This window comes from Nicotiana tabacum, chromosome 20, assembly GCF_000715075.1.
Source record: "Nicotiana tabacum cultivar K326 chromosome 20, ASM71507v2, whole genome shotgun sequence".
Lineage (NCBI taxonomy): Eukaryota > Viridiplantae > Streptophyta > Magnoliopsida > Solanales > Solanaceae > Nicotiana > Nicotiana tabacum.
In genome coordinates this window covers 106689291-106709286 of record NC_134099.1, presented here as the reverse complement: position 1 = coordinate 106709286, position 19996 = coordinate 106689291, and the positions used below count along the sequence as shown (strand labels likewise).

Sequence of the window (19996 nt, the reverse complement as noted above, 5' to 3'; positions counted from 1 at the left end):
AAAGAAAAGAGAGAGAGAAGAAAATCCGTCATCCAAAATCTCGTGGAAAGGGGAAATTATTAAAATGAGAAGAATACTATTCTAAGCGGAAAAATAAAAAAGAGTAGTATTCTAATACTAGCAAACCACGCGTCAGCAATCTATTGACGGCGGCAGCAAATTACTAAATCAAGCATTTCATTGGAACACGTGGCACACAAGCGGAAACCCATTCCTTCCACAGCTCCCACTCACCAACCAAAACATCTTTCTTTCTTTGGCCTTTACATTGTACACTTTCCTTATATAGGCTATTCTATTTCAATCAGAAGACTTACCCATAAACGACGACTGCCAAAACCCTCATTTTTGTCTCCATCCCTACAAATACATTCACAACTAGTAGTAAGTTTTCTCTTTTCTCTTACATTTTTCTCCAAAAATAAAGTGGTCACATTCCCTCGGTTTTCTGATTACCAAACGCTAATTGCTTTTCCCTCCTCCTAAATCCGTACATTAGAGCTGTATACAAAATTTTGAATCAGTATAGTATTATTTTGTAGTAACTTTTTTGGTTTAAATTAAGTACTTATAATAGTAAATAAATACTTTTGCCATAGAACTTTTATACATATATTACTGCATCTGCTAGTACACACACTTCTATTCCTGTATGTGCTGGTATTGGTATATATTTATATGTGTTTCTCATACTGTGTGTATATGTAGAGAGAGAAAGAAATCGAGATGGGTAGAGGAAAGATAATGATAAGAAGGATCGACAATTCAACGAGCAGGCAAGTGACGTTCTCGAAGAGGAGGAATGGATTGTTGAAGAAGGCGAAGGAGCTAGCGATCCTCTGCGACGCGGAAGTCGGCGTCATCATCTTCTCCAGTACTAGCAAACTCTATGAATATTCAAGCACCAGGTCCTTTTCTCCATCTCGGAAGTTTAACTCTTTGTGTGTGTGTGTGTTCTGGAAGTTTGAATTTCAGAACCTTTAATTTCGTGTTTTGTTTCTGTAGATCGACAGGATTTTCCTGCTTAATCAGCTTTTTTACCTCATAAATCTTGGTTCTTGACCTAAATAATTTGGCACTATTATACTGTTTAATGTAGTGGTTGACTTTAGTGTGTGCTTATCATGTTTGTTATAAAAATTAATTAAAGCAGTCACTGAAGTTCAACTGAAACTACTAAATTAATTAAGATGAAGTACACATATAATTAATTCAAAATTTTGTGATTCACATTTTCAATTTGATGTTGTTTCATTGCACTTTTTCTGTTTGGTATTTGTAGCTTAATATCCAAAGACTATTTGGGATTTAGTTGTAGCTGATATATAATGTGCTAAGGATTGTCTCGTTTTTGCTGTTTTAATGATCTTTTGCCTTCAATATTTTAGTAGATAGCTTACCTCTTTTAATATTAAATGAGGTGAAGAACAATACTATAAACTCACAAGCAATGTGGAAATATGTAGATAGTAAAAACTTATTCGCACTAGGTGTTCGCACCACCTGAATGAATACTTGACACATGTCTTCACGTTATCACTGAATTATAGTTAATTAACACGTATTCTTACCTTCATTTATGCTTAGTCATTTGAGCCTGAATCGTGATAGCTAAAATTGCGATATTAAGGAAGAAAGTGATATACTTATTAGTGCTTTGATAGGGTACTAACGCAGCTAGTATTGAACAATCCTTGTGATTATTGAGGGCTTCATTCTCGAGACAATATAATCTCACAACTCTTTAGTTTGAGTTCTATCCGAAGGATTGGAAGTTTCATCCCTAACAATCTCATACTGGTTCGTCGATTGTGGCAAACCAACATAGTCAATTGTATTTCGAGCTATTTCCGTCCGTCTCCCTTTTTTTTTTTATTTTAAAATTACCTTAATACTAGTTCATTGATTGTGGCAAACCAACTTAAGTTTGACAGTCAATTGTATTCCGAGCTATCTCCCTCCCTGTCTCCCTTTTCTTTTTAATTACCATTTAGTGTTTAGAGCACTATTAATTATATTTGAGTAAAGCCTGAGACGCCTATATCGATACTTAAAAAACTAGAAAGATCTTCACACTTTCTTTCTATTTTACATATTTCGAGTCTTTCTTTTTGCTAATGAAAGACCATTTATTAGAGGAAAGAAAACTAGCCAGGTTTTATTACAAACATGAATTGGAGTTCCAAGAGTCAATTTGAAATTGTATAGTTGATTACAAGCAGTTGGGGGGGGGGGGGGGGGGTTTCAAGTGTCTGTTCGAGCACAGTCCTTAATAGTATTTTCAACTGTTTAGAACTCCCCTCCGGGTTTTCCGATCACAAGTGTATGTTCGAGAACACTTGCTCCGTTAGTTCTTCTCCTTGCTTCTTCTATCTTGGAATCAAGATGTATACACAAAGTATTGTTTCAAGTAAAAGTTTGTAATTATTCAATAGAATGAATAAAGTGGTAAGCCTAGGATGATGATCATGGCTCAAGAGCTGGCTCTTCATAAGAACTTGAAGTCCCTATATTTAAAATAGAAAAGTGATCATTTACAAGCATCACGCCATGCCATTGAATGCATATATTAACACAAAAAGGTTGAACATCAATGGCTAATAAACTCTCAGCTACCTTTGTTTACATTCAAAATCGGATAACAATTGAATTTATACGCGATTTTAAAGATAGACGATATAATTTGACACAATTGAGAAAACAATTTAATATTAAACTCAATGACAGAAAAATGAATGCAAACCATACAAGTTGAACAATGTTAGTCTTGAAGGTTGGTCACCCTTGAGTCAGAAAGTGCCTCAATCAATGTCAGAACAGAATAACAAGATAATGAGAACCAGAAATAACAGTGTATTGCCTTTTGATGCGTGTTACAATGTGTCTCACAAATGATCAGACCCCCTTTTATATAGTAGGGGAGTCCTAGTCTAGATACAATTCTATAAAAGGTAGAAAACCTCATAATTTGCTAACTAATAGGCCTCTCCTTGATACGTGTCGAGATTTCTGCCGTGATATCCGACCGATTGCGGATATTTTAGCCTTCTACTATTTGGCCCGATATCTATATTCTCCAAAATCAATTCTCTGATTACTTCTGCAATCACTTCATAAGAACTTCTACTCTTTACCTTATCAAAACACATCCTTTTAACTTCCTCTTTTCTCTTAGCTTCCCTAAAAATGGCAAAGACCTCAAAGTCCGTTCCCCAAAAAGAAGTTCCCTCTGCTTCGCGACCGGCTGAAAAGGAAAACGTTCCATCTGCTGATATTGAGGAAAAGATACCGGAGTCTTCTTTGACTATGTTCGTTCCTGGGGGGCGCCCAATTGGTGCCGACTTCAAAGTCGAAAAAACCTCTTCCGTACCAGGTCGGTGCGAGCCGTTCTCAAGATATATGTGCTCGATCACCGACAACTTCCTCTCCAAGGTCAAGGAAGAATGCAATTGGGCCGGTAAGCACGTGGGGGTGCCTATGCACAAGGAATCGATTACTACCCACGTGGAGGATTTTTTAAGTGTTTACACTTATCCTTTCACGTTGGGCCCTTTGGACTCGCTCATCGTCGCCTTCTCTAAGAGGTACGAGGTGACCCTTGGTCAAATTCACCCCTCATTCTGGAGGATAGTAATTCTCCTCCGCTTCTTTCTAAGTAAAATCGACAAGTGTCCTTTCACCATCGACCACCTCATGCGTCTTTATAGTCCCCGACTCTATCGAGGGGGATTAACAATGCTTGCGTGTCGAGCCTCTAAGGCCCCTTTCTCGAGTATAGACGAGGATCAAGACCGAGGTTGGTTGGGTCGATTTGTTCGAGTGAAGACCTCATATTTAATCCCCATTGAGGATATGCCATTTCCCGAGAAATGAAACATGAAACGTAAGTATAACTTTGCCTTTAAAATTTTGTTTACTGCTTTTCTTTTTTCATTCTTATAGATGTTTCGTGGTGCAACCGTTGATACCGGATGCAGTTCCCCGACTCAAGGTGTGGGTCGAGGGCATTGTATCACAGAAGCCCTATTCCGAGCGTGCGTGGCGCGAACTTTCAAAGGGTCGGTGGGAGAGCCGTTCTCACGGTAAGATTCATTCCTAGAACAGACATCACTTGGGTTTCTTTTCAAGCTTACTCATCTCTTGTCCTTTATAGGCCTTGGGAAGGATGTTGGAATGAGGCCGCTGTCCGGAGATGAAGACGTCCTCCCCCAATCACCTGCTCCAAAGTAGACTAGAGAGAAGAAAAGGGGTTCCGAGTTCCCCGAACTCGGAGAAGCAGAAACATAAAGAGGTAGGTGCATCGTCGTTCTCCCATCGAACCTAGTCCACGGGCTGAGGGACGTCCGAAGAAGAAGAAAATTTTGAGCTGGTGGCTCGGGTGCGAGTCAATACTGCATTGCCTCGATCCATGAAAGCTGCTAAGGGGGCAGTGAACAGGGTCTCTGAATCAGAGAGGGGGGACGCCTCTTTGCCCCAAACTAGGGAGGCCGAGAAGGAGACCATGGCGGCACTATTAGGGCAAAGGAAAATGTCCCGAAAGATGCGCTTGGGGTGTTGTCTTCTATCTTGGAGTCAAGATGTTTACACAAAGTATTGTTTCAAGTAAAAGTTTGTAATTATTCAATAGAATGAATAAAGTGGTAAGCCTAGGATGATGATCATGGCTCAAGAGCTGGCTCTTCATAAGAACTTGAAGTCCCTATATTTAAAATAGAAAAGTGATCATTTACAAGCATCACGCCATGCCATTGAATGCATATATTAACACAAAAAGGTTGAACATCAATGGCTAATTAACTTTCAGCTACCTTTGTTTACACTCAAAATCGGATAACAATTGAACTTATACGCGGTTTTAAGGATAGACAATATAATTTGACACAATTGAGAAAATAATTTAATATTAAACTCAATGACAGAAAAATGAATGCAAACCACACAAGTTGAACAGTGTTAGCCTTGAAAGTTGGTCACCCTCGAGTCAGAAAGTGTCTCAATCAATGTCAGAACAGAATAACAAGATAATGAGAACTAGAAATAACAGTGTATTGCTTTTTGATGTGTGTTACAATGTGTCTTACAAATGATCAGACCCCCTTTTATATAGTAGGGGAGTCCTAGTCTAGATACAATTCTATAAAAGGTAGAAAACCTCATAATTTGCTAACTAATCGGCCTCCCCTTGATACGTGCCGAGATTCTGCCGTGATATCTGACCGATTGCAGATATTTTGGCCTTCCATTATTTGGCCCGATTTCTATATTCTCCAACATCAATTCTCTGATTACTTCTACGATCACTTCATAAGAACTTTACTTTTTACCTCATCAAAACACATCCTTTTAACTTCTTCTTTTCTCTTAGCTTCCCTAAAAATGGCAAAGACCTCAAAGTCAATTCCCCAAAAAGAAGTTCACTCTACTTCGCGACTGGCTGAAAAGGAAAACGTTCCATCTGCTGCTATTGAGGAAAAGATACCAGAGTCTTCTTTGACTATGTTCGTTCCTGGGGGGAGCCCAACTGGTGCCGACTTCAAATTCGAAAAAACCTCTTCCGTACCGGGTCGGTGCAAGCCGGTCTCGAGATATATATGCTCGATCACTGACAACCTCCTCTCCAAAGTCAAGGAAGAATGCAATTGGGCTGGTAAGCATGTGGTGGTGCCTATGCACGAGGCGTGGAGTTTTTTTTAAGTGTTTACACTTATCCCTTCACGTTGGGCCCTTTGGACCCGGTCGTCATCGCCTTCTGTAAGAGGTACGATGTGACCTTTGGTCAAATTCACCCCTCCTTCTGGAGGATAGTAATTCTCTTCCGCTTCTTTGTAAGTAAAATCGACAAGTGTCCTTTCACCATCGACCACCTCATGCGTCTTTATAGTCCCCAACTTTATCGAAGGGTAATAACAAATCTTGCCCGTCGAGCCTCTAAGGCCCCTTTCTCGATTATAGACGAGGATCGAGACCGAGGTTGGTCGGGTCGATTTGTTAGAGTGAAGACCTCAGATTTAATCCTCATTGAGGATATGCCATTTCCCGAGAAATGAAACATGAAATGTAAGTATAACTTTGCCTTTAAAATTTCGTTTACTACTTTTCTTTTTTCCTTCTTATCGATGTTTTGTGGTGCAACCGTTGCTCGGATGCCGGATGCAGTTCCCCAACTCAAGGTGTGGGTCGAGGGCATTGTATCACAGAAACCCTATTCCGAGCACGCGTGGCGCAAACCTTCAAAGGGTCGGTGGGAGAGCCATTCTTACGGTAAGATTCTTTCCTAGAACAGACATCACCTGGGTTTCTTTTCAAGCTTACTCATCTCTTTTCCTTTATAGGCCTTGGAAAGGATGTTGGAATGAGGCCGCCGTCCGGAGATGAAGACGTCCTCCCCCAATCACCTGCTCCAAAGTAGACTAGAGAGAAGAAAAGAAAAGGGGCTCCGAGTTCCCCGAACTCGGAAAGCAAAAACATAAAAAGAGGTAGGTGCACAAACCCAAGGAAAGCATCGTCGCTCTCCCATCGAACCTAGTCCACGGGCTGAGGGATAAGTCCGAAGAAGAAGAAAATTTTGAGCTGGCGGCTCGGGTGTGAGTCAATACCGCGTTGTCTCGAGCCATGAAGGCTGCTGAGGGGGCAGTGAACGGGGTCTCTGAATCGGAGAGGGGGGAGGCCGCCTTGCCCCAAACTAGGGAGGTCGAGAAGGAGACCATGGCCGGCACTATTCGGGCAAAGGAAAATGTCCCGAAAGATGCGCTTGGGTTGTTGATAATTCCGGGTCCTCTTTATTCTCCGACTCTATGATCAATGAGGCCGACATGCTAAAAGAGTGTTCACCGAGTTTGATGACTTACCGGTGCCAAAAAAAGCACCACCTTCAGGTACCAGCGGGTCTTCTTTGAGTCCAAAGTTAGTGGATCGGTTCCCGGCTCCAAGTGTTGATCCTGACCGAAATCAGTCAATAATTATCTCTATCCCGGAGGACGCTCGGGATCTCTCCGCCCCCGTGGGGTTGCTAGCTATCTTTAGTGCTTGGTGACCAAAGAGGACCAGGCCAAGATGGACGAGGTGGAGGCGCCCTGCCTGTTCAATGAAGCTCAATAGGCGTTGAATCAGGTAACTTCGAGTGCTTTATTACGTGCTTTAGATTTTCAGTTGCAAACAATTGTAACACTTTTCTTTATGCTTGCAGGCATCGGTACTTCACAATGAAACTTTGCTCCGATATTGGGAGGAGTTAACCCAACACGAGGTCGAGATTCGGGATCTTACTAAGAAGAGGGATATCTATAAGCTTCTCAGTGAGAAACTCCAGGCCAAGCTAGAAGCGGCTCGGAAGGAACATGTCAAATGGGTTGAGCAGGTAAGACGAGTACTTGAAGATAGTGATGATGATTTGGACACAGTGGCTAACAGTCCGAATCTGCAGGTCCAAAAGAGACTTGAACAGATCGGGTAGCTCCATGCGGAGGTGAATATAGTAAAAGCTAAGGCCGAAGAACGGAAGAAAAACATGGACCTCCTAGCTTCGGAAAAAGGAGACTATCCAGGCACAACTGGCGTCGACTGAGGCCCAGCTCCGACCTATAGAGAAGAAGGCCTCGACCCAGGCTAAAACAATCGAGAAGATCCGGTATCAGCTGAGCTCGCCGGTCTCTAGCCAAGAAAATCTGGCCAAGGAACTTGAGGCAGCCAGGTTAGAGATTGCTGAGGTCAAGGCCGAAGCTGATGAGAAGGTGGCCCAGCTAAAGCCGATGCCAAGGCAGCTCAGGATCAAGTGAAATATTTGGTGGAGCACATGAAGAGGCAATCTCGAAGGGAGGCCCTTGAAGAAGTTCAAGCTTATGGCTTTGACCAGCTGGCTGAGATCGAGAATGCCAAAATATCTGAGGCCAAGGCCAGGAGCTGGCTTATCCCGAGGAAGAGGATTTTGAGGGGTATGAAGACTCGGATGAGCCCAAAGGTGGTGAAGACCTCGAAGGCGACGCGATCCCCGATAAAGATTAGGCCACTTAGGATTTTTTAGACATTTTGTCTTTTATTTTTTGAGGTGTTTTGGACGTTGTAGATTTCTGTATCGGCGCCATTTGGCCTTTGTAAAAAGAGTTTTGGATAAATATATATAAGGCTTTCTTTCCCTTTCAGTTTCGAAATTTTCCTTTGTTTTATTATTTGTGTTCACAAAGATCGAAATGCCTTAGCATGAAATAACTTAGGTTATGTTCGAAGGTTCAAACAAATTTCGCCTTTACATAATCCCGCTTTAAGGCGTCTTGGGGGTTCGGTGTTACCAGAAACTTTCTCCCAAAGTAAGTAATTCAGATTATGGTTTGCCGAGGGTAGCCTTTAGAGTCGGTTATGAAAATATTTCTTTTTTGAAGGCCTAATTTTTGTTACGGGTCTCGGACGTCTCCGAGCCGTGTCAATATGGCCATAGCCTTTTATTTCGGAAGTCCTCCAGTGGACTTTCTTTCCCGAGTTATCCGAGCTTGCCCAAGATAACAATCCCCAAGCGGGGATGGCCGTGGCCTTTAAAATTCGGGGATTGTCGAATAGGTCTTATGCCCCCGAGGACTAATAGCTTGGACCGTGCAAGTTTGTTTTCGAACGGCAATCCACGAGTGAGAGAATGATTGTTCGATCTGAGGTTAAGGTGGCCCTTAGGCTCGTTACCTTTAGGGGATCGGAAGCAGGGAATTCCTTAAGAAATGTAAATAAGAATTTTTTAAAAAACAAGATGATTGCAAGATGATACTTCTCTTTATTCTTGTGTAAAACAGTTATACATGCTTTATCCTAGGGCTTGAGCAATCTATGCGGGCACGGTTCGTTTGACTATTTGGCCCTTACAATAAATCCTACCTATCGAAACCCTTCCATCACGAAGTATAAAAACCTTGCCGAAAAACCATTTGGGACAAAATTGGTTCAAGGGAAAAAGAGTGCAACGCATGCTTTCAGACCTAATACTTTGTACGGCTCCTTGTTGGTCACCTGCAAGTGTTAGTTCGAAATATAAATAAAAGAAAATGAACGGAGTCGTACCTTAGCAGCAATATCATTTTAGATGAGTTACATTCCAATTGCTCGGTAGTCGTTCACCGTCCATCGTTCCGAGCTTATAGGATCCTTTCCCTGTGACCTCGAGAATTTGGTACGGTCCTTCTCAGTTCGAACCCAACTTCCATTTGTTCGGATTTCGGGTGTTCAGTGTGACCTTCCTTAGTACTAAGTCCCCAATATTGAAGTATAAAAGGTTGGTCCTTCGATGTAATACCTCTTGATCCGCTGTTTTTGGGCGGCCAACCAAAGTAGTGCTGCTTCGCACCTTTCGTCTAATAACTCCGCGCCTGTACTCATGGCCTTGTCATTCGATTCCTTTGTTGCATATCGGAATCTGACACTTGGTTCACCGACTTCGACCGGTATCAAACCTTCAGTGCTGTAAACCAATAAGAACGGGGTGGCCCGATACTAGACTTTGAGGTCGTGCGGTGTGCCTATAGAACTTTGGGTAAGATTTCCTTCCATTTTCCTTTGGCGTCCGTTATCCTTTTTTAGAGGTTTAGGAGTATGGTTTTGTTGGTCGATTCGGCTTGTCCATTCCCACTAGGGTGATAAAGTGTTGATATGATAAGGTGTTGATAAGATTATTTTGATCGTATGATCTCCGAGAAACTTGGTCATTTTGTTGCCGATAAATTGTTTCCCGTTTTCTCACACGATTTCGGATGGCATTCCGAACCGAAATATGATGTGGTTCCAAATGAAGTCAATGACATCCTTATCCTTGACCTTCTCGTACGGCTGTGCTTCAACCCACTTAGAAAAATAGTCAGTCATAAATAAGTTAAATTGAGCCTTACCCAACCGGCGCCCATGGAAGAGGGCCAACGATGTCCATTCCCACTTCATGAATGGCCATGGTGACAAGACCGAATGCAGCAAATCTCCGGATTGGTAAATCATCAGAGCATGCATTTGGCATTCGTCAAATTTTCGTACGAACTCGTGCGCATATTTTTCCATGTCAATCCAGTAATAGCCGGCTTTGATTACCTTTTGAACCAATGATTCGGTGCATGAATGATTTCCGCAGGCACCCTCGTGGACTTCCCTCAGAACGTACTCGGTATCTCCCGATCCCAAACATATTGCTAGTAGGCCATCGAACATTCTTCTAAACAAAGGTTCCATCCTCGGACAAGCTAAATCGGGCTGCCTTTGTGCGTAGGGCCCTCGATCCTTTGGATATGAGGGTAGTTTCTCGGTCTTCAAATACTCTACGTATTTATTTCTCCAATACCAAGTTAGGCCCGTGGAGTTTATTTCGGCGCGACCTTCTTCTACTATCGATCTCATGAGCTTTACCACTGACCCCGAGTTGAACTCGTCGTCTTCGACCGACGACCCTAAGTTTGCAAGGGCATCAGCCTCGCTATTTTGATCTCGAGGTACGTGCTACAAGTCCATTGTTTGAACCGATGTAATGTCACCTGCAACTTATCTAGGTACCTTTGCATTCGTTCTTCTCTGACTTCGAACGTTCCATTAACTTGGTTCACAACAAGGAGGGAGTCACACTTAGCTTCGATCGCCTCCGCCCCTAAGCTTTTGCCAGTTCAAGAACCACAATCATGGCCTCATATTCGGCCTCGTTGTTAGTCAATTTCAACGTTCTAATGGATTGTCTAACTACATTGCCTGTGGGGGGCTTCAATACGATGCCAAGTCCGGACCCCTTTATGTTCGAGGCACCGTCTGTAAAGAGGGTCCAGATTCCCGAAGACTTCCCTGAGTTTACCAACAACTCTCGCTCGATCTCGGGTATTTGGTCCGGTGTAAAGTCGTCCACGAAATCTGCCAAACTTTGAGACTTAATGGCTGTTCGAGGTCGATACTCAATATCGTACCCGTTGATTTCTACGGCCCATTTGGCCAATCGTCCCGAGAGTTTGGGTTTATGCATTATATTTCGCAATGGATAAGTTGTCACAACACATATAGGATGGCACTAAAAATACGGTTTCAGTTTCCTAGAGGCGCTTACTAGCAAAACGAGCGCCAATTTTTCTAGGTGAGGACATCTAGTTTCGGCCTCACCTAAGGTCTGCTAACATAATAAATTGGACATTGTGTACCTTGTTCTCCCCGAACTAGGACTCCACTTACTGCTATCTCCGACACTGCCAAATAAAAGTATAGTTGTTCGTGTGCCCTTAACGTGTGAAGCAGTGGTGGGTTCGATAGATATCGCTTAAGTTCTTCCAAGGCCCATTAGCATTCCGGGGTCCATGTGAAGATGTTTTTCTTCTTCAGTAATGATAAAAAATCGGTGGCTCTTATCAGAGGACCTCGAGATGAATCGCCCCAGGGCGACGATGCGCCCGGTTAGCCTTTGCACGGCCTTCACGTTGTCCACTACAATGATATCCTCGATAACTTTGATCTTGTCGGGGTTGATCTCGATTCCTCGGTCGGATACCATAAACTCGAGAAATTTACCTGATCCGACTCCAAACGCACATTTTTTTTCGGATTTAGCTTCATGTCGTACTTCTTCAATATACTGAAGGTTTCCTGCAAATGCTTTAAATGGTCCTCTGCTCGCAGGGACATAACTAACATATCGTCAATCTAAACTTCCATGGATTTTCCTATCTGTTCTTCGAACATCCGGTTTACTAGGCGTTGGTAAGTGGCACTGGCATTTTTAAATCCAAATGGCATTATGTTATAGCAGTAATTGCCATACTTAGTGATGAAGGTCTTTTCCTAATCATCCGGGTTTATTCGTATTTGGTTGTACCTGGAGTAGGCATCGAGAAAATTGAGGATCTCGTGGCTGGCGTGGCATCAATCATGCGATCGATGTTAGGCAAATGTAAAGAGTCCTTAGGACATGCCTTATTTAAATCTTTATAATCTACACACATTTTCAATTTGTTCCCTTTTTAGGGACTACTACTACGTTTGCTAACCATTCTGGCTATTTGACTTCCTGAATGGACCCTATTTTAAGGAGTTTAGTTACCTCATCCTTGATAAAAACATGTTTGATCTCAGACTGGGGTCTCCTATTTTGCTTGACCGGATGGAATTTCGGGTCTAGGCTCAACTTGTGATGGTGATCTCTGGTGGGATCCATGAATGTCAAGATGGGACTAAGCAAAACAATCTATGTTAGCTATGAGAAATTGAATGTGTTTTTTCCTGAGCTCGGAGGTTAACCCCGTGCCAAGGTATACCTTCCGATTGGGTAGACACTCGATCAATGTGACTTGCTCCAGCTCTTCGATTGTTGATTTTGGAGCATCGGAATCATCAGGTACTATAAAAGATCTAGGAACCCCGTAATCATCATCTTCGTCGGTCCCCTATTTATCCGATTGGGTCGTGGCTGGTGTCGATAATTGTTATTTAGTTTCCTGCTTTATGTTCGAACTTGGTTCCTTCGATATTGTTAGTGTTGATACCAGAATCACTCCTTCGACTACAAACATTTTCTTTGTGGCCGGGTGCTCCCCGTAGATTATTTTAATCCCTCCTGACATTGTGAATTTTAGCACCCAGTGAAGGGTCGAGGGTACTGCCCTCATATTGCGAATCCATGGTATCCCGAACATGGCGTTGTACCTCATATCTTATTCGATCACATAAAACTTGGTTTCCTGGACAGTCCCGACTGCGTTTACTGGTAATGTTATTTCTCCCTTAGTAGTTTCACAAGCTATGTTAAATCCGATTAGCACTTGGGCCGCAAGCACGATTTGGTCTTGTAGGCCGAGTTTTTCTACGAGCCTTGATCGAATGATATTGGCCGAGCTACCTGGATCAATCAACACACGTTTAAATCGAGATTTATTCATGAGTACAGATATTACCAGTGCAACGTTATGAGGCTGCATGATTCCTTTTGCATCCTCGTCGTTGAAAGACAAAATTCCTTCTGGTATGTAATCTCGAGTTCATTTCTCCCTTGTGATGGATACTTTGGTGCGTTTTAACATTGGACCTTGAGGAACATCGACCCCTCCAATGATCATATGAATGACGTGTTGAGGTTCTTCTTGCTCATTTGTTTATTGGAGTCCCTATTTCTTAAATGATTCTTGGCTCGGTCACTTAGGAATTCTCGAAGATGCCCATTATTGAATAACCGGGCTACCTCTTCCCTCAACTATCGGCAATCCTCTATTTTGTGGCCGTGATATTTGCACATCTGGTTTGGATACCCTTGGACTGGGTCGGTTTGTAGGGGTCGAGGCCATTTGGTATCTTTGATGCATCCAATAGCCGATACGATAGCAACAACATCAATGTTTGAGTTATATTCTGACAACCTTAGTGCTTCTTTAGGTCTGATAGGCCTGACGAGACCATTCTTGCTCATGAGTCCCCGGTTGCTCTAGCCTCGGTCATTTCTTCTTTCATTTCGTATAGAACTCTGTCCGGACCCATTGCTTCTTCGATCCTCATTGTACGACTGATACTGATCCCTGTTCGACCTTGGTTCATGATCGATACCTCTCTTGACTCTCTCGAAGGGTCTAACAGTATAAACGGACCTGGAAGGAGCCCCCAGCTGATCATCTTCGACTCTGATCTTTGATTGATATTGGTTATGCACATCAGCCCAACTGACAGCCGGATATTCTATCAGATTTTGCTTCAATTGCTGTGAAGCCACCGAACTTCGAATATTGAGTCCTTGGGTAAAAGCTTGAACGGCCCAATCATCAGTAATTGGTGGCAGGTCCATCCGTTCCATTTGAAATCGAGATACGAACTCTCTAAGCATTTCATTATCTTTTTGCCTCACTTTGAAGAGGTCCGATTTCCTGGTTTCGACCTTGATATCCCCAACATATGCTTTTACAAAAGAGTCTGCAAACATAGAAAATGAGTCAATAGAATTAGGGGTAAGTTGTGATACCATATCATGGCTCCCTTTGACAAGGTTTCTCTGAATTTCTTCAATAAGATAGACTCGATCTCATCATCCTCCAAGTCGTTTCCTTTGATGGCGCATGTATATGAAGTGACGTGCTCGTTTGGGTCAGTCATTCCGTTGTACTTAGGAATCTCGGGCATGCAAAATTTTTTAGGTATCGGCTTCGGAGCCACGCTCGGAGGGAAAGGCTTATATACAAACTTCTTGGAATCTAAGCCTTTCAATATTGGAGGCGCTCCACGGATATGGTCGACCTTAGAATTGTAGGTTTCCATTTTTTGTCGTTTGCTTCGATTTTCTTTTCCCCTGATTCTATTCGTTCTATCAGCTCCTCGAGCATTTTTATGATTTCGGGGTTGTTACACGACTTGTTCCCATTCGACCTTTCCACGATCGGTTCCTCCTTGCGAGTGATCTCACGAGACGGGTCGGGCTCGATCCTGCTCGGTGCACAGCTCTGGTTTTGTAACTGAGCTATTGCCGCCTGTTGAGCCTATAATATTTCGAAGATATATCATCCGTAGATTGACCTCATCTCCTTCATTGTTTTGAGTATTCTATGTCATTGATCGGGCTCCACCACGGATGTTATTCTCGGGGTCTGTAGGGAGGCTTGTCTTGCGAATTAGCGTCCAACGGGTCTACAATTGGAATTCCGACAGGATCAACAGGCGGTATCTCGTGTGTTATTGTTTTCACCGTGGTGACCAGACTCACCGTCAATAGGTAGAGGTGATAATTGTGAGTTTGATATTTTTAGCTTAAGCCTGAAATCAAATACACTTCAAAGAACAAGTGAAATATAGTGTGTGTTATGGAAATTCATATCAAATAACCACTATTATTCTTAGCGCCACTGTGGGCGCCAAACTGTTTACCCTCAAAATCGGATAACGATTGAATTTATACGCGATTTTAAGTATACGTGATATAATTTGATACAAATTGAAAAAAAAGGTTTAATATTAAACTCGATGACAGAAAAATGAATGCAAACCACACAAGTTGAACAGTGTTAGCCTTGAAGGTTCGTCACCCTCAAGTTAGAAAGTGCCTCAATCGATGTCAGAATAGAATAACAAGATAATGAGAACTAGAAATAACAGTGTATTGCCTTTTGATGCATGTTACAATGTGTCTAACAAATTATCAGACCCCTTTTTATATAGTAAAAAAGTCCTATTCTAGATACAATTCTATAAAAGGTAGAAAACCTCATAATTTGCTAACTAATCAGCCTTTCCTTGATACGTGCCGAAATTTCCGCTGTGATATCGGACCGATTGCAGATATTTTGGCCTTTCGTTATTTGGCCCGATAAAGTTTTCTCGATCTTGTTCGGAGTCGGGGTCGGTTTCGAATTCATGGGCTCTGATTATCATTATGTATCTTCTCAACCTCAAATTATTTCTCTTCCACGACCATTCTTATCCAATGATACTTTCTATTTATATATTTCGTCTTAGAATGAAAAGTGAAGTGCTTAGTGAGACATATAGCACTCTGATTATCGAAAAATAAGATCGTACTTTGACTGTTCAAAGCCAAGATCATTAATAAACTCTTTCATCATAATAATTCTTTGGCACCTTCGATGAAAATAATATATTTGGCTTTTGTGGTGGATAGAGCTATGCACTTCTATAGTCTAGATTTTCAAGAAACAACTCCTCCTGCAAAAGTGATCAACTAACCGAAAGTGGATCTAAATTATCAAGATTGCCTCCTAATCAGAGTCTGTATAACAAATAAGTTCAGGCTTGCCACTGCCAAAGCACAACTTCAACTCTGTAGTACCTTTCAGATACTTTAATATCCATTTTACTGTATCCCAACGTCCCTAGTCGAGATTAGAATGGAATCTACTAACAATACCAATGACATGTGCAATATTTGGTCTAGTGCAAACTATTGCATACATCAAACTATCAACAACAGAAGTGTAAGGAATACGAGACATCTCCTTTTTCTCTTCATCAGTAGATGGACTCTGACTAATATTCAGTTTAAAAAGTTTATCAAAAGGAATACTAACCACTTTTTCCTCATATTGAATCTCACCAATACCTTTTTAATATATTGTTTTTAGGACAAAAATAACTCATTTCTATCTCTGTATTGGTGCATTAATGCCCAAGATTATTGGCCCAAGTCCTTCATCCCAAACGATTTACTCAACTGCTTCTTAAGGACTGCAATTCTGAATTTATTCTTGCCAACAATAAGCATATCATCCACATAAAACAATAAGATAATAAAACCATCATCAGAGAACTTTTGGAAGAATACACAGTGATCTGAATAAATTTTCTTGTATCCTTATTTTTCAAAGACAAATTCAAACTTCAAAAATACCATTTTCTTGGAGCTTATTTCAATCCATATAGGCTCTTTTTCAATTTGCAGACATAGTTTTCTTTTCGCTTAATTACAAAACCATCAGGCTACTCCATAAATCTTTTCATCTAAATCACCATGAAGAAAAGCAATCTTGACATCCATCTGCTCAACCTTATCTAGACTCGCGACTAAGCCTAGAACTACACAAATAGAAGATATCTTCATGACAGAGAAGAAAATTTCATCAAAGTCAACTCCCATCTTCTGGCCAAAACCTTTAACAACTAACCTCGCCTTAAACATAAAGGGTGTTTGGATTGGCTTATTTTAAGTACTTATTGGCTTTTAAGCACTTCTCTAGTTTTTGTGGTGTTGGCAATGTTAAAAAGTGCTTAAAAAACTTACTTTTAGGCATGAAAAGTACAAAAATAAGCCAAAAACCAAAAGTTGGGTACTACTAACTTATGGCTTTTAGCTTATAAGTTACTTTTTAAAATGCAATCCAAACACCCTCTTAGGCGCAAAGGTATGTTGATCTTGATTTACTCTAATAATCCATTTGTTTGATAAAGCTCTCTTACCTTTTCACGATTTCACTAACTCATATGTGTCATTCTCGTGGAGTGACTTCATCTCATCTTCCATGGCTTCTACTCACTGATCTTTGTGAGTACCTTGCATGGCTTCATCATAGCTCTCATTTTCTCCCATGCCGGTCAAAAGTTCATACTCATTAGGAGGATAATACATGGATTTCTGCCAAAAATATATTTGAAAGTTTAGCCTCTGAAAGCAAGCATTTAACCCCCTCAACTAGAGTTTTATTCATCCTCTCTGCCAAACCATTCATTTGAGGCATCTTGGGCGGAGTTTTCTGATGATGAATTCCATCTTCTCTGCAATAGTTATTAAAGGGTCCACATTATTCACCACCATTGACATTCAAATACATTTTAATTGTTTCCTCGTCAATCTCTCAGCTAATTAGGCATGAAATTCCTTAAACGTGCCAAATGTTTAATCTTTGGATTTTAAAGGATATACCTCGAACTTGCGGAGAATGATCATCAATGAAGGTCACAAAGTAAAGTGCACCACCTTTTGACTTTACTTTAAAAGGACCACATAAATCAAAGTGTACTAGCTCCAATAATTCAGGATTTTTTGAAAGAGGATGACTATGAAAGAAAATCCTTTTCTATTTGCCAGGTAAACAATGGATACACCTTTTCAGCTTTGCTTGTTTCACTCCAAAAAATAAGCTTTTCTTCGCCAAACACGTAATCCCTCTCTTGCTCATATGACTCTGTCTTTTATGCCAATGCTGATAAAGTGTCACTTTTCACCAAATTTATGTAGTCACTAAAAATAGAGCAAAAGACTTGACTCCTCGAGCTACTACTAATGAGCCCTTGGTGAGCTTCTATTAGACATTAAATAGCGCATTATGGTAACCTTTATATTCTAATCTTCCCTCGGATATCAAATTGAAAGGAAAGTTTAGAGGATACTTGATATTCTGAAGTACTAACATTGAACCACTATTAGTTTTTAAACAAACTGTGCAAACATCAAACCCCTTAATTTCACTGGTATTGTCCATCTTTAACACTCCAGAGTCAATATGAGTATAAGATGAGAAAAAGTCTTTTCTTGGTGTGACATGTGAGATAGCTCTAGAATCTACTATATATCCGGCTCGTCTTATGGGATACCAAATTGATGACGTTTTCATCATAAGCAAAAAGAAAGTTATCTCGAACAATAGCAGAAATATTGTTCTTGTTATTTTCTTTCTTTCCTTCGATAGTGTCTTGCTTCAACTTGTGGCAAAACCTTTTGATATTTCCTTTCTTACCACAATGGTTGCATGAATAATTTTGATATTTGGACCTTGACTTACTTCTGCTTCTACCTCTATTCCTCGAACCCTTGTTCTATCTCTCCTCCGGTTTTCTATAACCAAAACATATGCTTGTGAGGACGAACCCTAATATTTCTTCCTTACTTCCTCATTCAACACAACACACTTGGCATATTTCATGGTCACCTCAACACTAGGAGTTGAATTTGTCAAAAAAACGCGAAGAGTTTCTCAAGAAGCCAATGTCTTTGTATCTCATCATCAAAATTAACTCACATTCCAGACAGCTGATCAACGACGCCCTGAAAATTATTTATATGATCAAGAATATGACCGTCATTCTTGTATTTAAAGGTCATCAATTATTTTAGCAGGAACAACTTTTTAGTTTTTGAAGCATAAACACTCTCTAACTTTTCACACAATGATCTCGCATGTGTCCATTCACAATATAGTTGTGAACATTGTCTTCAACCCATTGTCTTACGTATCTACATACTTGTTGGTGCCCGAAATCCCAATCTTCATCAGACATAGTCTCGGGTTTATGAGCTGAAAAAACGGGTAGATGCATCTTCTTCATAAACAACAAATCTTTCATCTTGCTTCTCCAAACATTATAATGACTCCCATTCAAATATACCATCTTGTTCATATTCGCCTTCATTCCGTAAAAATTTCGGATAAATAACCAAGGCTCTAATACCACTTGTTATTTCGATCCTAACAGCATTAACGATAATGGAGGCAACAGGCGAAGGCTTCACATGGACTATATGCTGATGATACCCTATTATTATGTGAAGCTAGCAAGAAGCGATTTCTATATTTGAGGCTGATTGTGCTGGCTTTTGAAGCCAGAGTATGAAGATACATAGATCTATGGAAGATTCTATAGTGTAGAAGTAAGACAATGATCTAATTTCCTATCAGCTCTTGTTACAAAATACGGTAGGAAAATTCTGGTGAATAATGGAAGATAATTTAGAAGACTACCACCTAAAATGACATGTTTGGATGGTAGCAGCTCATAATGCTTGTTTAACTCACGATAGGCCTCAGAGAAGAGGCTTCAACTTGTGTAGCAGATTCTTTCTCTGTAGGTCCTAAGAATCAGTAGACCATTTGCGCTTGCATAGCCATCATACATGGCAGATCTGGAGTTTATTCTTAAATGTATTTGGGGTATCTTAGACAACACCACAAACTTTAAGAGGTTTATTATGTAATGGAAAAAGCACAACATGTAAAGAAGAGGCTAAAGAAGACATGGAAGACTATATCTATTGTACTGCATAACAGTATAGCTCGAAAGGAAGAGAGAATCCATTGCTTGAGCTAAATATAGATGTATTCAGAATCTAGTTTGTACCTTAGCGTGCTAGAAACATTATATATGTTTGTCTTTTGTTGTCTAGGATTGTCATCTGTCCTACTCTTGTACCAACTTGATGCAGTCTTCTGTGTTTCTATGCGTATACAAGATATTTATACAACTATCTAAGAGACTAGCAAAGGAAAGAAATCAAAAAAGATATTTGTGCAACTACATAAGAGACTCTACCAAAGAAAACAAACCAAAACAAATAAAGGAAACATCCTACACATCTACTCATATGATTTTGTTAGCTATACAAGTAAGGAATATATTTACATGCCGATTTACAGATTTTACATTCTGTAACACCACATATGAATTATATACACCTAGCAATGTATGTTGTTCCTCGTTATTACACCACATTATGATTTGTGCATGTCCAATGATGACATTGGATCACATACTTGTTCATCGGTTTCTGTTTCTCCTTGGATAATTATAGAGTTTGACTAGTCATCTAGCC

At 40.7% G+C, this 19996-nt stretch overlaps 1 protein-coding gene across 1 annotated transcript in view; it reads left to right on the top strand.

Annotated features, from left to right (window-relative positions):
* The first annotated feature begins 303 nt into the window (after window positions 1-303).
* The window catches only part of LOC107767159 (MADS-box transcription factor 23-like), a 35513-nt gene continuing 15820 nt past the window's right edge, over window positions 304-19996 (top strand). Inside the window, exons 1-2 of the mRNA XM_016586084.2 lie at window positions 304-384; window positions 709-908. Of these exons, the coding sequence (XP_016441570.1) occupies window positions 727-908 (182 nt within the window). The 5' untranslated portion in view covers window positions 304-384; window positions 709-726. The remainder of the gene's footprint in view (window positions 385-708; window positions 909-19996) is intronic.